The following is an 18,730-nucleotide window of genomic DNA, read 5'->3' as shown; positions in this document are numbered from 1 at the left end:
CTGAGTAATAATTGAGGAGGGGAAAAGGGTTGTAATTGAAAAGTTTGTTTCTTTACAAGAGGGACTTGATACTTATGACAAATATTTGTATACATTTACATTAGTATAGTCTTTTGCTTTATAATCATATTTCAAAATTTTCATAAAATGTTAAGTATGTAGTTGATCCCTAAGCCTATACGGGGTGGGGGATCGGGACAAAGAATGTGTACACTTCAATCAGTTCATTTATGTGTTTGTTTCATCATCAATGACACACTTTAATTTCACTGAAGTCTGTCATGGGATGCATGTACACTGTGCATTTATACAATTATAACCTTTTATAATAATAGGTCTGCTTTTAAAAATGAATGTTTAAGTTCAAAACACCTTTAACAACTCAGCAGAGAGTAATTTGATTAAAATGGCAATCGTACATATAGGGGGGGGGGGAATGGTGAACACCCCCTCTCGCTAAGACCAATTGCCTGAAAAGATAAAACTTTTAATGTAATTAACTAATGTCAATAATAAAGCTATAGTACTACTCTAAGATTAAGACAAAACAACTTCTAGAGACCTTGGCCCAATTTCATAGAGCTCCCTAAAGCAGTAAGCATTGTTTAACAATTTTATACTTGATTTCATTGTTATGTAAACAAACTTGGTAAACATGATAGATGTGCATTATAATCACAATATGTAAATATACAACCAAACTTCCTCACTAATAATGTTATTTACAAATAATCTCTCTTGCACAAAAAAATCTGTGTTCTCTCTTTGTACATTCAAACCATTTACATTTAAAAATATCCACTGAATATTTACAAAATCAGAATCTGTTAAAAATTAAACATGATGCATGTGACAAACACACTTGTTAAATTCTAGGGTGAAAAATATATAATTTTTTTTTTTAAATAACAGTATTTCTTTGAAAGAATGATTTCGTCAGAAGTTTTCCAAACCTCTCCAAACAGCCACCGAGTTTAGCAAAATGAAAGTTTTGGGTACTGGTACACTCCTTTGAGTACACCCCTTTGGGTATACCCAAATGGGTACACTCATCTGGGTACACCCCTTTGGATACACCCCTTTGGCTAAACACCCTTAGGAGATACACCCCTTTGGCTAAACCCCTTTGGGTACACCCATTTGGGTACAATCATGGGTACACTCATTTGAATACACTCATTTGAATACACCCCTTTGGGTACACCCCTTTGGGTACACCCCTTTGGGTACACCCCTTTGGGTACACCCCTTTGGGTACACCCCTTTGGGTACACCCCTTTGGGTACACCCCTTTGGGTACACCCCTTTGGGTACACCCCTTTGGGTACACCCCTTTGGGTACACCCCTTTGGGTACACCCCTTTGGGTACACCCCTTTGGGTACACCCCTTTGGGTACGCCCATTTGGGTACAATCATGGGTACACTCATTTGGGTGCACTCATTTGAATACACCCCTTTGGGTACACCCCTTTGGGTACACCCCTTTGGGTACACCCCTTTGGGTACACCCCTTTGGGTACACCCCTTTGGGTACACCCCTTTGGGTACACCCCTTTGGGTACACCCCTTTGGGTACGCCCATTTGGGTTCAATCATGGGTACACTCATTTGGGTGCACCCAAAGGCCTTTGGGAACAATCATTTAGGGACACTCCTTTACTTACACCTTGGGTACACTCATTTTGGTACAATCTTTTAGGTACTCTAATATCAACCAAATGAATATCGAAAGACGCAAGTATCAGCAATTCATTAAACTGAAGAGAAAAATTTCAAAAGATTAAAAACTGTCACATAAAAATTTCAGAACAAACATTTAAAATTGTACATTTATCTGTTTTACGACAACACATTGAATTCATTGCATCGAACCCTTAGTGAAGTAATATCTAACAAATCAAGTTTTAGCAGTTTTAAATTAAAATTTTAAATTTATATTGCACAGAAAGCAAGCTAAAACATGGACGGCACAGTTGAGTTCAATAGAAACTGTATAAGAAAGATTATTTGTAACAGAATTTCCATGAAACTCACAGCAATATCACAGGAATTCATATGATACATTATTAATTTTCTATTCAAACATTCAGACGAAAGCAATCAAGTAATACATTAATTATTCAAGACAGAATTGTGATGTACTATAGCTAGAGGTTCTTGAATACACATCAATCTGGGCGCGCTCTGGGCACGCACCAGGCGCGCAAGTGTTGAGCACCGCGCGCCATTTGCTGCGGTGTCTTCAGTGCCTAGATGATGCTCAAAAGACACCGCAGTTGTTAATTCTTTTTCAATAGAGAGCGCTCACAATTTTGTTTCGTCTGATTGGTCTGTACAAGTCTACTAAAAATATACAACTTGTAAATGTTTTAGAGTCATAAGAAGTCTTCTTGAAAAACAGTTTATACTTCCAAAAATCAACATGACTATTTTGGATCAATATCACTACTCCCAACTGAGAAAATAAAAAAAATAATCTTTAAACTTCACTCAAATAAAAAATAATAATAACTTGATCATATATTACATTTTACAATAACCGTATCAACACGCTTTACATTAGTGTCCTGTTCATTGGGCAAAAACATTTTTTTAATCTTTCTCAGCTCCCTGGGGAGTATCAGTATACAGCCCAAGCTGTCGTGCGCTCAGAAGGCTTTTTCAAACACAATATCAATAAAACCAATGATTTTTCTCTCCTCACATGTTTGGTTGTATCTGTTTATGTATGGTTTGCAGTAACACCATGTGTGAATCTACTTGCCAGGTAGAGTTTGTTCTTTGCGAACTGTCTTTCTTTATTCTACTACCGCGGAGTAGATTTATCGGATGTTCGGGAAACTTCTCAGTTCTGTCTTGCTTTTTAACGACTACCCAGACCGAAGGTTTAGAAAATTGGCTGGGACTGGGCGTACCCAGGGTAGTAGTGCTCGGGTGGAAGTTAAAAAGCAGGACAGTTCTTTTCAGAACAGAGAAGTCTCCTTAACATCCAATAAATCTACTCTGCAGTAGTAGAATAAAGAAAGTTGGTTCTCTGTTGTGCCACGAGGGTTTTCCAGACCATCTGGTTTTCCTCCCTTTGAAAAATCAAACACTTTCCATCTTGGCTGTGCTCCGTGGTCATAATGGGTTGATGTGGCTGGCTGCCAAAAGCGCCCTTGCATGCCTGGTTCACGAACACAATGTAGCCGCGTCCTTCGCAATTCAGCTCTTAGCTCCGAGTAAGGATGATTAGCCCCCCAAAAAACTTTTATAAAGACAGTTCTCTAAGAACAAACTCTACCTGGCAAGTAGATACACACATGGTGTTACCGCAAACCAAACATAATATATTGATACCTCACCATGCAATGCCTCAAATCCTATATGGTTGTATCTAATTGAAGGTCCTAATTCTTGCTCTACTGGGGGGAATTATCTCCTGCATCATCTTTGTCTTTATCCTCTTCTTGGGGTGCTGCTTCTTCCTTCTCATCGTCAGGCTTCTTATCATCAGCTTCTTGAGGAGCATCAACATCGCCCTCGCTTGGTGGTAAGACATCCAGTTCGACCTCAGTTTGTTTGTCTCCCTTGTCCACTGCTAGCCACCTGAAAATACACAAGAGTTAAAAACAAGAAACTTAAACTCATATCAAAACAGATTTGTTTATGCAGAAAGCCCGGTTCGAAGCAAATTTTGGCATCACAAGAGGGCTGTTTTCCCATTTCACTACTGCGGAGTGAGTTCTTAATTGGTCTCAACATTTCGACTAGCTTGCTCTAGTCATCGCCAAGAGACAATAGTGTCCCTGAATGCAGGTGTGTACACCCGTGTGGGCTTAAGGGAGTGGCATTGAGGGGTCTTTTACACATTGGAACAATGGACCCCAACAAGGGACTTCTTTGTTCAACCTGGACCAGAGAAGAGAATTAATAAAAGTGGGGAGAGAGTTCCAAACAAGGTTGTCTAAACATATTAACTCACTTGTTACAAGAAAAGATGACTTCATTCTCATCCTGGCCAGATTCCCTCACAGTGATCTTATCCAACAACCATCCAGAATCTAAAGAAACAACAAAAATTTAATGAATACAATCAGGGTTAGGAAAATGATAATCATTACCGATTCAGATCCCAAACAGAATCAGGTAATTTGATGAGGTCAGTTGTATTGTACACGGATTGACCTGACTTGGATCATGACCTTGTTAACCTTTGAACCAAGCAACTGAAAAAGTCATTCATGCATTTGTAACTTCTTGTCTTGACAATGACAATGCTCTTCTTCAATGCCTCCAAAACACAGCAGCCCACATCGTGTTTTGTCTAGAAAATAGCGTTCTATCACCCCCATTCTGAAACAACTTCACTTGCTCCCTATCTCTCAACAAATCATCTTTAAGCTGATGCTCATTGTCCACAAAGCACTTTAGCGGCAAGGCTCCCCACTATATCTCAGAATTACTTCAAGTTTACACCCTGTCAAGGAATCTTCAATCAAGTTCCATGCTTCTCCTCATTGAACCCAAGTCTCGACACTCCTGGGGTGACAGGTCTTTCTCTTCAGCTGCGCCACATATCTGAAACTTTCCACCACTTAGTTTTAAATCTTGTCTTTGTACACAAAAATTCAAATCTCTTCTCAAAACTTATCTTATGTCACAGGTTTTCATGGACTATGTAGTTGTTTCCATTTTCTTTGTTTGTTTTTGGTTTAAATGCGGCTTGAATGCAGAGCACTTGTGCATTACAAGTCTTTATTATTATTAACTTACCTGGCTCACTCCCATCATGTCCAACAATACATTTCTCTAGTTGACCCAGGGAGACTGCTTCTATCGTGAGTTTATCGGTTTGACCTTTGCCGAATAGTGTCGTATCCCCAGGGAGTCTGACTATGTTTCTCCTTCCTGTATCACCGTTTTTGCCTCTCAGGGTCATGTATACGTTGGATTGTGTACCGGCGTCATCTTCATCGCCAGTCACGACTTCAATATCGTAGGTAATCACTGTAATCAGATTATCAAATCATTTTATATCATCAGTGATTATTCACTAGGGGTGTGATGGCAGAGCGGTCAAAGATAAAAACTCTGGTGTGTCTGATCAGCATAGTGTGGGTTCGAGTCCCGGTCATGACACTTATGTCCTTAAACAAGACACTTTAACCAATGCTTTGCATGGGAAGTAAAGCTGTGTTGTTATCAAATCTATCAACACACTTAAAAGATCCCAGTGCACACTGGGGAGGTCTTTCCAACATATATGTATAACATAACAAACATGTGAGAATCTGGACTCAAAACCACCCTTGTTGCACAACTTTGTGTGCTTTAAGATGCTTAATAAAATGCTTCAGGCCAGAAATCTTTTGATACTTGAATGAGTTCTCTTTCTCAAAAACTACGCTACTTCAGAGGGGGCAGTTTCTCAAAATGTTTTATACTATCGACAGCTCTCCAATGCTTGTTACAGAGTAAGTCTTTATGCTAATCCACTGCCTTTAAAAGTGAGAAATGATTTTTAACTGCATTCTTAATTGTGTATAGTTTTGGGGATGGGTTTTGGTTTGAACGCTGTACCTTGTGGTAGTGGTTTCTCTGGCCATATTGCAGGAATCTCAACAACGCTATCACATCCCTCCATGTCTCTGCTCAACCAGCGAGAAAATGTGTAGCTAAACTCCGCCTTGGTATCAGCATCCTTCATCTTTATCTGGAGAGAAATAATGTGTGCAAATGTCAGTATTTGATGTGGTGCTAACATGCTGCTTCAAAACTTATGGCGTGTTACGCAACATGTCCTCCTGGGTCACCTGTCAATTGTGAGGACTTACCACCGGATGTGGTGGTTTTATTCTGTCTACACACCCTGCTAAAAAATAAAAACCAAAGTGGTTTAGCGCTAAACCACCCTCGCCGACCGATTAAAGTTAAAATTAAAGATAAAAGTTTTAAGAGCGTTCTGACACACAAATTTCTTCAATTTCAGTCCCATCTAAATAACTGTACTGTGAGCAAAATTGTGTTCTGATTGTGAATGTAATAGTTCTTTGTACCTTTTCTACAAACCACGATGACTGATCATCCTTCCCATCATGCTCCAGTCGTACTTTGTAGATTTCTCCGACCTCGCCAACATTGATCTAAAGATTTCAACAAATTAATAACAAAGAAAAAGACGGATTACAAACTCTGATTGTCTTTAATCATTTTCTTCAGCTGCACCACGCATCTGGAACTCTCTACAACTTAATCTTAGATCTTGTCTTTGTACCACAACATTCAAATCTCTGCTCAAAAGTTATCGTATGTCACAGGTTTTAAAGAAATAATTTTGTTGTGTCGTGTTCTTTGTTTGTTTTTAGTCTACTGCATTTTGAACACCCAGCAGGATGAAAGGTCATAAAGCAGGACAGTTCTGATCAGAACTGAGAAGTCTCATGAATTCTTATTAGTCTACTCTACTGCGGTAGAGAAGGGGTTCGCCCCGGTGTTCCTGGTTGTGGCTGCTTAATGTGCTGTAGCACCTTGTAAACCCTTATAAGTGCTACATAATTGGGTCTCAGAATTCATCACTGCAATAACCTATCTTTCTGAAAGTTTGTATATACTCAGCGCCTTGAGTACCTTGTTTGGTAGATACAGGCACTATTTAAAACTTCGATATTATTTCGAAATCATTAGTAGAATATAAAGCAAGACAAGTTCTCAAAAGAACATAATCTACATAGCAAGTAGATACACTCATGGTGTTACCACAAACTAAAATATATAGATTTAAACAGATTTGATTCCTACCTTGAATTCTTGAGTTTGTCCTTGTTCCATCTTGGTTGGCTGATCTTGTTCTCCCAGTGGTAGAGCTTGACTAACCTCCTTTTCTCCATACACAGTGACAGACACATTGGCTTCTACACCAGCATTGTCTTGATCTCCTGTTGTAATGTACACTGTCCAATCGCCCTCTGTGGAAATAAAAAAAACAAGAAATAAAAAATCACAACCGAGACTGCTTCATGACCATTCAACTACATTTATTTTAATAGTCTAATGCTTCATCAGTTGGCTGCTCAGCAGGTGGACACAAGTTTCCCCATTCTTCTTTGTCTCGTGCTAGTGTCCGAGTTGTCAGCGGTGCAATTACAATGTACGTGTTAATAGCGGAATAAAATAGTACAAGGTCTTGAACATTATAAAAACCGACCCTGCAAGGTTTTAAACGAATGTTAAAGACCGAATGATCACCACTATTTTACTCCTATTCATAAACAGCTTTTTAGTTATGTACAACTTGTTAAAAATTTGTTGTGAATTTTGAGATGCTCCATTTTGTGAAGCATGAATATGCATGCGACGTTCAACAGCTGTATGACGCGCACAAGTTGTACATTGATAACCGGGGTGTTTTTTGCATAACGCGTAAATTAGTATCAACACTTACACCCAGTGTTATATCACACGTTTAAACACCCCAACGTGGCGTGCTCTCCACCAATAGGAAGCGCAAAACTGTCTGGGGTATTTATGAATAGTAAATGAAATACCAAAGTTTGTGACTGCTTACTCACATTCTATCTATTCAAAATCACAATTGATTGAACTTACTTGTCTGGTCTGGTTCCTGACCTTCAGGGAGATCCGCTACAGTCTGACTTGGTGCTTCATTGGTAGGTAGTAGGTCAATACAGACGGGCTCCTCAAGTTGGTCCTTGTCACCTAGCCAACTATACAATAACATCAAACACAAAATATGGCTAAATGAAAGGAATATCTATGGGCTATGTCAGGGCTTAATGTCATCAAAAAAAGATCGAGTTGAAGTCATAAACTTATAGAACTAGAGGGCGCATGAGTGATGCTTGGGCACAAACGCCACATGACCGCAAGATGACAAGCGCGTCATTCTGTGTTGAATATGAAATACACATTTGAGTTTTTTGTTATTGAACGCTCACGCGATGCTGTTTGTTCAACTTACAAAATGGCCGCACAAACACACACTGTGAGATGCTAGTTTTGTCAACTTAGAAAATGGCCGCCTGCGCGTATGCCGGAGCGCATATATAGACCAGTTCGCCCTCTAGTTCTTACATATACCTCTGTGGTTGAAGTCAACAACCCTCACGTCACAATTGACAAATTTGTTTACATTGAAACCCTTATGGGGGCTTTCAAATCTGTCTAATAAAGATAGGGCTCACAAAAAGTAATGAGCTTGACGCTCAGTTTTCTCCTAATTACCAATTTTACCTGTTATGACTGAATTCTGTTTCCATTGCAGCGAATTCCCCTTCTTTCAGGATGAGTTTATCGAGATACCATGGAGTACCAGCGGCTTTTTCAAGCACTATTCTAGTTACACTTCCGATGGACACCGCTTCAAAGTCAAATACATCCTTCTGAAATGCAATGGAATATAATATCATAATATCAAACTTCAATTAGTGGCTAGATTCAAATCTAAGTGGCTATACTTTCCAGTAGTCAAATTTCAGTTGGTACGTTCTGTACGACACACAACACAAAACTTCCACAGACTTTACATTTAACTAACATGGTTTAAAGATAATGATGGTAGAAAGCTTCCCTTAAAATAGTCCAATACTGAGCATGTGCGCACACGCCCAGAGTCACAAAAAAAAACTATTATGTTTGCTGCTGCCAACGTATCAAAAGTCTCCAAGTTGGAATAAAATGGTGGTACCTTCAAAGCACTATCAAAGGCTTTTTCTCCATCCCTAGGCTTTATGAGAAGTCTCCTGCCAGTGTCACCATTCTCGCCATAAACTGTCACTGAAACTTCCGAGTCGGTCCCTGCATCGTCAGCCTCACCAGTGAAGACTTGCATATAGTATCGGACAACTTGAGGAAAAACAGACAAAGTGTGTCAGTTAAAACTTTGTATTTATTTGTGTAAATGCATTAAGGAATCTTTAACAAATATATAAACTTATTTTGACTTTATTTATAAATAGTTCTTATATAGCGCATTTCACAATAACGTCTCAATGCGCTTTTCATTAGTTATGTTAGTGCCCTGGTCATTGGGCAAATAAAATTCCTTTTTTTTCTTCTTCCTCAGCTCCCGTAGTTTACATCCCTGAGCTGCAATGGCGCTCCAGTGCCTTTTCATATACAATATCAACCTCTTGGTAAGAAGCAATGGAGAGCTGTTGATAGTATATAACATTGTGAAAAGCGACTCCCTCTGAAGTAATATAGTTTTTGAGAAAGAGGTGATTTATAACTCAATAACGAAAGACTTCAGTTGAAGCCTTTTATTAGGCAGTTGAAAGCACAACAAACAACATTTTGTGAAACAGTGATGTTTTTCTTTTCCTTATTCTCTTGCAACTTCCATGACCAAAATGTTCACAGAGTTGTTATTTGATGCATATGTTGAGATACACCAAGTGAGAAGACTGGTCTTCAACAATTACCAATAGTGTTCAGTGTCCTTAAGCCAGTAAGCAGCTCTATGAAATTGAACCCTGGGCCAAATTTCAAAGAGCTTGCTTAAGCCAAAAAAGATGATGCTAAGCACAACAAAATTATGCTTACAAGAATAAGGTTACCAGCCAAACTTCCATGCAACATGTACAATTTGTGACTGGTGTCCTGCTCATTTCTGCTTAGCATACAGACATATTTACCTTGGAGTGGTTCTTGGTCTGGTCTCAATGCAGGAATCTCAGCAACAATGTCTTCCTTGCCGTCATTCTCCGTCAGTGATAACCAACGGTTAAACTCAAACCTCAAACATTCCTCAGAGAAGCAATCTCGCACATCAATCTAAGACAAATTTGAACAAGTATATATTTTATATGCTTGAACCCAAATCATCGTCACCATTGGAAACAAACCATTCCTCAGTTGGCTCAAAATCATGTTTGCTGGTGTGTCTTAATAATAAAAATAATAAAAATAATAACCGTATTTATAACGCGCCTTTTGCCAAAGGATACAAAGTGTCAGGTATTATTACTGCAAGGAGTGGGGTGAATTATGAGATATAAGACCTAATCCTTAAGCACCATGTAATGGTTTACAAGGTGCTGTGGCGCAATATGCTGCCAATCCAGCCAGGAACACCGGGGCGAACCCCTTCTCTTTTCGATAAGTGCACTGGGTTCTTTTACATGCGTTTACACAACACATGGACCAACGGCTTTACGTCCCATCCGAAGGACGAAGCAATGGTTATGTGTCTTGCTTAAGGACACAAGTGTCACGGCTGGGGAATCCAACCCACACTCTTGGCCAAGGGTTGAGAGCCCCGGACTCAAGCTCTGGTGTTTCTGAGTGTGGGTTCGAGTCCCAGTCATGACACCTGCAGCCGATTTCACGAAACGCTAGGATTAACCCTATATCGAGTTAGGACGAGTAACTCATCCTAACTTAGGATTAATCTTAAGGTCTGCATGCTACAGTGCAGGGTTGGGACTCGTCCCAAGTCCAAAGATTAATCTTAATCGAAGGCTGTGTCCTTAAACAAGACACTTACGCTTTGTCCTTTGGATGGGAGGTAAAGCCACTGATCCCATGTGTTGTGTAAAAGAACCCGCCATGTAAAAGAACCCAGTGCACTTATCAAAAAGAGAAGGTGTCCCTGTGTTGACTGGCTGCATATTGCGCCACACACCTTGTAAAATATTACTTGTACGTGATGCTATGTAAAAGGAGTAGGTCTCATAATTCAAACCTAGTCCCAAATACCTTGCAGGAAAATAGTGAATAATGAAGCGAGCATCACTGAGTGACGGATATGAGCGCTATATAAGAAGCCACTATTATAAACGCTCATTACTATTATTATTAAGTAAAAAACATCAGGGAAACAAACTGGATTTGATGCTTTTGTTTGTTGTTGCCAATATTGAAATAAAATGTCCAACTTTTCTTACCTGTTTTAAGTGCCATGATTTGTCCTTTCCGTCTTGTAGCTGTAATCGTACCTTGTAGATATCTCCTATGTAGGCACCAGGCTCAAGCTGCAATCAAAGAATTAATAATAATAATAATAATAATAATAATAATAATAATAATAATAATACCAAAGTCTTACATATATAGTGCACGTACATGTATCTACCAAACAAGGTACTCAAGGCGCTGAGTTCAACAAACTTTCAGAAAGATAGGTGATTGCAGTGATGAACTCTGAGAACCAATTATTTAGCACCTTATAAGGGTTTACAAGGTGCTATTGCGCATACAGCAGCCACAGCCAGGAACACCGCGGTGAACCCCTTTTCTTTTCGATAAGTGCACTGGGTTCTTTTACATGCGCAACAATATAACACATGGGAGCAACGGCTTTAAGTACATGTACCATCTGAAGGGCGAAGCATAAGTGTCTTGCTTTAGAATTTTAACAAAACTGGGTGTCAAAATAATTGTTCAACTATAAACTCTGCGTCAAAAAGTCAGTCTTTCCTTGCACACACAACAAACTGTAGTGTAATTTATAAGTTACACTAGAAAAGACTTAAAGGCACTGTACCCAATTGGTAATTACTCAAAATAGTCGTTAGCATAAAAACTTACTTGGTTATGAGTAAAGGAGAGCTATTGATAGCATAAAACATTGTGAGCAACGGCTCCCTCTGAAGTAACATAGCTTTTGAGAAAGAGGTAATTTCTCACCCAAATATTAAAAGACTTTAGGCCTGAAGCCTTTTAGGCATTCGAAAGCACAAAAATTTGTGCAACAAGGGTGTTTTTTCTTTCATTATTCTCTTGCAACTTCGATGACCAATTGAACGTGTCCAGTGCCTTTAAATATTGACACTTTACATGTATATCGTTTATAATGGGCAGTATCACATCAAACAAAAAGTAGCTGTATCATTTCATGACTTTACCTCAAACTCAGCGGTCTTGCCAGGTGCAAAGTTTCCTTCCTGCCCATTGGTCAACACCATGACCTTTGACATTCCTTTGTCACCATAAGCAACCAATGAGACATCGGCGTCTGTGCCACAGTCGGGTAAATCGCTAGTGTGTACAGTGCACTTCCATTTTTCTGAAATTAAATACAAAAAACACGTTAAGAAGTCTGTTTAAAGGAAATCTTACATTTAGCAATACCGTACTCACGTCTACTCATTAAGTAAACCTCGTAGAAGACATGTCTGCAAAACTTGCACAGAAAGGCCTTAAGCCAACATCTTAGTGCCGTCCATCTGTGATCCTCAAATCGGCAGCAGGTTGAATCGCAAGCACTTTGCCTCAGAAGCACTACAGGGCCCAATTTCATAGAGCTGCTAAGCACAAAAATTTGCTTAGCATGAAATTTTTGCCTTGATAAAAACCGGATTACCAACCAGATTTCCACGTGAATTTCAGGATAAGCAAACAACAGCTGAATACCAGTAACAAGCAATATGCAACAAATGGCAATTTGGTTGGTAATCCTGTTTTCATCAAGGAAGAAATTTCATGCTAAGCAAATTTTCGTGCTTAGCAGCTCCATGACATTGGGCCCAGATCATCACCACTCACCCTCTTTCCACATCATGGACCTTGAATCAATTGGAGGTAGCCAGGGAAACATCCTCAACAGGTATCCATGACTTCATCCCAACTACATCCTTCAGACCTACGGGCTGGGATCTTCCTTCCTGGGTCCAACTCAATTGCCTTAGGGCTAGGGCCGTAATGCCCTCGTTCATACATAGCATCTGAGCTACCAGGGGTCGATTGGAGGTAGCCTGGGCAACACCCTCAACAGGACTCCATGACTTCATCCCACTACATCCTTCAGACCTAAGGGCTGGGATCTTCCTTCCTGGGTCCAACTCAATTGCCTTAGAGAACTGGCTAGGGCCGTAATGCCCTCATTCCTCCATAGCATCTGAGCTACCAGGGGTCGATTGGAGGTAGCCTGGGCAACATCCTCAACAGGACTCCATGACTTCATCCCAACTACATCCTTCAGACCTACGGGCTGGGATCTTCCTTGTAGGGCCTGGGTCCAACTCAATTGCCTTAGAACTGGATGGGGCCGTAATGCCCTCGTTCCTCCATAGCATCTGAGCTACCAGGGGTCGATTGGAGGTAGCCTGGGCAACACCCTCAACAGGAATTAGTGACTTCATCCCAACTCCATCGTTCAGACCTAGGGGCTGGGATCTTCCTTCCTGGGTCCAACTCAATTGCCTTAGAACTGGATGGGGCCGTAATGCCCTCATTCCTCCATAGCATCGGGGCTACCAGGGGTCGATTTCACAAAGAGTTAGGACTAGTCCTAACTTGGGACTAGTCCTAAGAGATATTCAAAACTTAAGGCTAGTTCTAGACGAGTAACTCATACTAACTCAAAATAAGACTAGTGTTAACTCTTTGTGAAATCCACCCCGCTCAAAACTGTGTCTGTGTGGCAGCCCACAAACTATCAGCCACATCGTTTATGACTGCCCTGACTTCAGACAACTAAAAGGCGACCAGGAATTCATGAAGATACCATCAAGTGGCTTGAAGTAACCAACCTACCAATTAAATTACATTCAATATTCACTTTGGTCCAGAGATCAAACGAAAAGAAGTAAAGCTCACCTTGTAGAAGTAATTCCACATCATTCTCTGCCATCTTCAACTCTTCCTTCTCCTCATCCTTTGCTCCGATCCATTGTGAAGACATGAAGAGGAGTTCCTGCTCAGCCTTAGGATACGTCTTAACGGTCATCTTTTCTAGATACCATGAGTGGGCGGAGTCAGGGGAGGGGTTACTCACTGACACAGTGTGGACCTTCCCTAGATCAACAGCGTTGACAGTAAATGTATCGATCTACATAGAAATAGAATAATAAAATGTTAATATCAGTTAGTGCTAAAGAGGAGATCTCATTTCGAAAGAGTACATTCATTCAAATCCGCTGTGTGTATCTTCTAGCAGGGTAGATGATGTTCTTTTAAAAAATTGTCTTGCTTTACATTCTACTACCGCGGAGTAAATTTTGCGGGATTCGGGAGACTTCTCAGTTCTGAAAAGAACTGTCCTGCTTTTAAACTACTACCTGGGCGGAAGATAGAAAACCTTTGCTTAAAGACACTGGACGCTATTGGTAATTGTTAAAGACTAGCCTTCACAGTTGGTGTATCTCAACATATGCACAAAATAACGAACCTGTGAAAATTTGAGCTCAGTTGGTCGTCGTAGTTGCGAGATGATAATGAAAGAAAAAAACACCCTTGTTACACGAAGTTGTGTGCTTTCAGATGCTTGATTTCGAGACCTCAAATTCTAAACATGAGGTTTCGAAATCAAATTCATGGACAATTACTTCTTTCTCGAAAACTATGTCACTTCAGAGGGAGCTCTAGTCATTGTCAGGAGACTTGTTAGAGTGTGGCCTATTTTGAAGGGGTTAATCCACTACAGCTTTATTTAAAATACAAAGGCTCAGTACAATATCTGCTATTGGAAGAGTACATCGGCTGATATTTCAAGAAATATATAAATCACTGCCAGTCCAACTTTATGCAAAATGTATTTTTTTCTCACCTGTCCTTTTGCAAACTTTGTTTCATTGTTTGACTTCGCTAGAAGACGTTGTCCACTGTCTCCTTTGCTTCCATGAAGCGTCACATAAATGTCGCCCTCTGTGGTGGCATTCTCTACATCACCAGTGTGAACTTTGACCTGGTAGTTGTAAACTTGAAGAAAAAAAAATAAAGAAAACTTAAATATTTAGTATCAGTGTGATCTTGAATGGATTCTGGGCCAAATTTCATGAAGCTGTTCTGCAGAAAATACTGCTGAGCAAATTTATTTGCTGAGCAAAAGATGAGTGGTGCACCAGTCACAACAATGTAAACTTAATTGAATGTTGGCTGGTAACCTGTTTTTTGCTAAGCAATATTTTCCTGTGCTCAGCAGGTTTGTTGCGCTTAGAGGCTTTATGAAATCGGGCCCCAGATCTGTCTATGTAATAACTCTTAAAGGAGAACCTACCTTGATGTAATTCTTGCATATCTTTAACTGCAGGTAACTCCTGACATATCTGCTGTGTATCTTTATCTCGACTAAACCAACGATCGAATACAAACTGCATCTCCTCATTGGTATCTACATCCTTCATGGTTACCTGACAGACACAAATATAAACAAATAATTTAGGGATGAACAAAGAAAAATGTACTAGGTGGTTTAGCATCAAACCACCGCCGCCGACCGATTAAAGGGTACATGCACTTTTTCCTAACAAAAAACACAGTGTCCACAGATTTACATTAAACTTGCACAGTTTGAAGATTATGATAGTAGAAAGCTTCCCTTGAAATTTTACTTACTGAGGTGCTGTAGTTTTTGAGAAATGAGTAAAAGTAATAATTTTTTGTCTCAGTTTTAGCATGTAAAAGCGTATTAACCAGTTATGCTATGGTTTTGGTATAATATCATAACTGGTTAAGGGAATTTTACATGTAATGCTAAAATAATTTTGGTCTCATGAGACCAAAATTTTTGTGTGACTTGTTTTACTCATTTCTCAAAAACTACACAACCTTAGTTAGTATTATTTGAAGGGAAGCTTTCCACTATCATTATCTTCAAACCCTGTAAGTTTAATGTAAATCTGTGGCATTTTGAAAAAGTACTCAAATCCTTTAAACTAACATTCAGATCCACATAGTTAAAACCTACATGTAAGAATAATAATAGTGGCTTCTTTATAGCGGTCATATCCGTCACTCAGTGACACTTGAGGCGCTTCAAAAGTCAGTATTTCCTGCAAGGAATGTGGAACTACGTTTGAATTATGGGACCTACTCCTTTTACAAGGTGCTGTGGCGCAATATGCTGCCAATCAAACCAGGAACTAGGGGGTGAACCCCTTCTCTTTTCGAGAAGTGCAGTGTCTTTTTACGTGTGTTACACAACACAGGGGACCATCAACCTTATGTCCCATCCGAAGAACGAAGCATCATGGCTAAGTGTCTTGCTTAAGGGCACAGGTGTCACGACTGAGACTCGAACCCACACTCTGCTGATCAGAAACTCCAGAGCTTGAGTTCGGTGTTCTCGACCACAGCACGCCACCAAAATCTGGGAAAGTACCGATGAGTATACTTACTGAATTGACATGCCAAGCTGGATTATCTCCCGTGTTATCATGCTGCAGTCGAATCTTGCTAATGGCTCCTATCTCACCAACAGAGATCTGTAACGTATCAAAAACATTAATTTAATCGACTCTGTTCCCAAGATGCTCAACCTCATAATAATAGTAATAACAAATGCATTAATATAGCACCTAACACGTTAAAAAAGAAAGTCTCTAAGCGCTCTTTTGAATAAAAGAAAATTACAGAAATGATTTGAGAAGACTCATGAAATGTGAGATAGTGACAGCTTGGAGAGGGAGATTGTTCCATAAGTGATAACTACGTTGACCATATGCTTTGGTGGTAACTTTAGGGATAACGAGGGTGTCTTTGTTAGCAGAACGGAGGTTTCTAGTAGGAGTGTATGGAGGGAGTAGATCTTTCAGGTAAAATGGTCCACTTCCACGACTATATTGAAATGTTTAGTGGAGGAGAATTTTTTTTTTTCCTGGAGGGGGAAATTTATTAAAGTTTCTTCAATGTACATAGCTATACAAACTACTGGTAAAACCAACTACATGTACTTATAGAACGATACTAAGAGAGAAATGGCAAATTGCAAAAACAGGAAGTTTGATGATTATGCAAGGCATTTAGTTGGTACATAGCAATACAAAAAGCTCCAGTTTGGTATTGAACTTATCTAAGTTGTTATTCGTAACAAAGATCATTTTTTCCATTACAAAATAATGATTAGAGTAGAGGAGAATTTTTGAGAAGAACCCAAAGGTCTCTACACCCACCTCGAATGTCTCCTCAGAGCCAGGCAAGAACGCTTCTCTCTCCAACGGATGTAAAGATTTCTGTCCCTTCTCGCCGTAAACAGTCATTAAGACCTTCGCTGAAGTCCCTGCATCTTCTTGCTTACTAGTCTCGACCTTGACCTCCCAGTGACCTTTAGTGTCAGAGGTCATGGGTATGGGACACTCCACTTCACCCAGGAGGGGAAGGTTATGTTCAAGTTTACGATTGTCCACGCCGGTATCTAACCATCTGGAATAAAATATATTTGGTTTAACTTTGGTTTAGTTATGTTTCCGTTTGATATAATTTCTTTGGTACTTTTTGAAGACCTTTAAAGGCAGTGGACACTATTGGTAACTACTCAAAATAATTATCAGCATAAAACCTCACTTGGTAACGAGTAATGGGGAGAGGTTGATAGTATAAAACCTTGTGAGAAACGGCTCCCGCTGAAGTGACGTAGTTTTCAAGAAAGCAGTAATTTTCCACAAATTTGATTTCCAAGACCTCAGATTTAGAACTTGAGGTCTCGAAATCAACCATCTAAACGCACACAACTTCATGTGACAATTGGGTGTTTTTTCTTTCATTATTATCTCGCAACTTCGACGACCAATTGAGCTCAAATTTTTGTTATTTCATGCATATGTTGAGATACACCAAGTGAGAAGACTGGTCTTTGACAATTACCAATAGTGTCCACTGTCTTTAACAGCTTTATAAAGTTGGGCCCTGGATGTCCGACTTACCGTTTACAAGGGAAGACATACTGTATAGTCGCTGTTGATGATTCCTTAACGGTCACTTTATCTAGAAACCAGCCAGCACCCAATCCTTCTGACCCATGACCTAGAGTGATGCTAGACGGCCGTAGGATATCAACAGCCTCAATAGTAAACAAATCAACCTGTAAATAACAACAACATTGCAATGTTTCACACGTGGGTACATCAATGACTTAATTCATCTCCAAGACACCTTCGTTCCACAAACAACCTGCTCCTGAACGTTCCACAATCATGGCACTCCTGGGGTGATCGCTGCTTTTCACGAGCCGGGCCATCTCTTTGGAACAGCCTCCAACCCAGACAAGCAGATTCTTGTTCTCAATTCAAGACACATCTTAAAACACATCTTTTTCAGAAACCATAGTTTTCAAACTTGTCTTTGTGTTTTTACTAACAGAGCTTTTGGTTTTGTGCCAGGAGTATACTAGAAATGTTCACTATTATTATTCATATTATTATAGTGCCCACCATATCTCAAAAATTTTCTAACTTATCCTTAGATTGTGCAAATCTGCAAGTATCCAACTTTTGGAAAACTCTTTCTGAAGTTGTACGGGAGGTTTTGAGTGAACAACTTTAACCATAGAACCCAAAAGGTTTTTTTCTTCAGCTGCGTCACGCATCTGGAACTCTCTACCACTTAATCTTAGATCTTGTCTTTATACCACAACATTCAAATCTCTTCTCAAAACTTATCTTATGTCACAGGTTTTCAAGGACTAGTTTTGTTGTGTATGTTTTCTTTGTTTTGTTTTGTTTTGTTTGTTGGTTTTTACTGCGCCTTGAACACCCAGCAGGGTGGACACGTGCGCATTATAAATCTTATTATTATTATAATTATTATTAATATGTTACAGATGTATCTTACCTGTGTATTATTGAACATGGTTTTGTTGTTCGATTTGCGTAATACTCTCTTGCCCGTATCCCCTCGCTGTCCATGCAGAGTGGCATAGATGATACCATCGTAAGAAGCTGCCCCCTTATCACCAGTGTGTACTGACAACTCATACTGATAAACTGTATAAAAAAAAATAATGACAATCAATGGGTGGTTCGTTTAGCTTCTCTGGGTCGACCCCGGTCTGCCCCGGTACGTTCGAATAG

At 39.7% G+C, this 18,730-nt stretch overlaps 1 protein-coding gene across 1 annotated transcript in view; it reads right to left on the bottom strand.

Annotated features, from left to right (window-relative positions):
* Window positions 1–240: 240 nt before the first annotated feature.
* LOC139952681 (uncharacterized) overlaps window positions 241–18,730 on the bottom strand; it is a 127,058-nt gene continuing 108,568 nt past the window's right edge. Inside the window, exons 64-82 of the mRNA XM_071951883.1 lie at window positions 18,492–18,643; window positions 17,585–17,742; window positions 16,835–17,084; window positions 16,061–16,147; window positions 14,941–15,073; window positions 14,491–14,642; window positions 13,542–13,773; window positions 11,849–12,009; window positions 10,889–10,975; window positions 9,638–9,776; window positions 8,689–8,846; window positions 8,235–8,383; window positions 7,590–7,708; window positions 6,783–6,949; window positions 6,041–6,127; window positions 5,565–5,697; window positions 4,758–4,991; window positions 3,967–4,045; window positions 241–3,590 (exon numbers count right to left, since the gene is read on the bottom strand). Of these exons, the coding sequence (XP_071807984.1) occupies window positions 3,404–3,590; window positions 3,967–4,045; window positions 4,758–4,991; window positions 5,565–5,697; window positions 6,041–6,127; window positions 6,783–6,949; window positions 7,590–7,708; window positions 8,235–8,383; window positions 8,689–8,846; window positions 9,638–9,776; window positions 10,889–10,975; window positions 11,849–12,009; window positions 13,542–13,773; window positions 14,491–14,642; window positions 14,941–15,073; window positions 16,061–16,147; window positions 16,835–17,084; window positions 17,585–17,742; window positions 18,492–18,643 (2,864 nt within the window). The 3' untranslated portion in view covers window positions 241–3,403. The remainder of the gene's footprint in view (window positions 3,591–3,966; window positions 4,046–4,757; window positions 4,992–5,564; window positions 5,698–6,040; window positions 6,128–6,782; window positions 6,950–7,589; window positions 7,709–8,234; window positions 8,384–8,688; window positions 8,847–9,637; window positions 9,777–10,888; window positions 10,976–11,848; window positions 12,010–13,541; window positions 13,774–14,490; window positions 14,643–14,940; window positions 15,074–16,060; window positions 16,148–16,834; window positions 17,085–17,584; window positions 17,743–18,491; window positions 18,644–18,730) is intronic.

Source organism: Asterias amurensis, chromosome 20, assembly GCF_032118995.1.
Source record: "Asterias amurensis chromosome 20, ASM3211899v1".
NCBI classification, from domain to species: Eukaryota; Metazoa; Echinodermata; class Asteroidea; order Forcipulatida; family Asteriidae; genus Asterias; species Asterias amurensis.
Note: the sequence above shows the minus strand (reverse complement) of the source record. Positions and strands in the feature narration are given on the sequence as shown.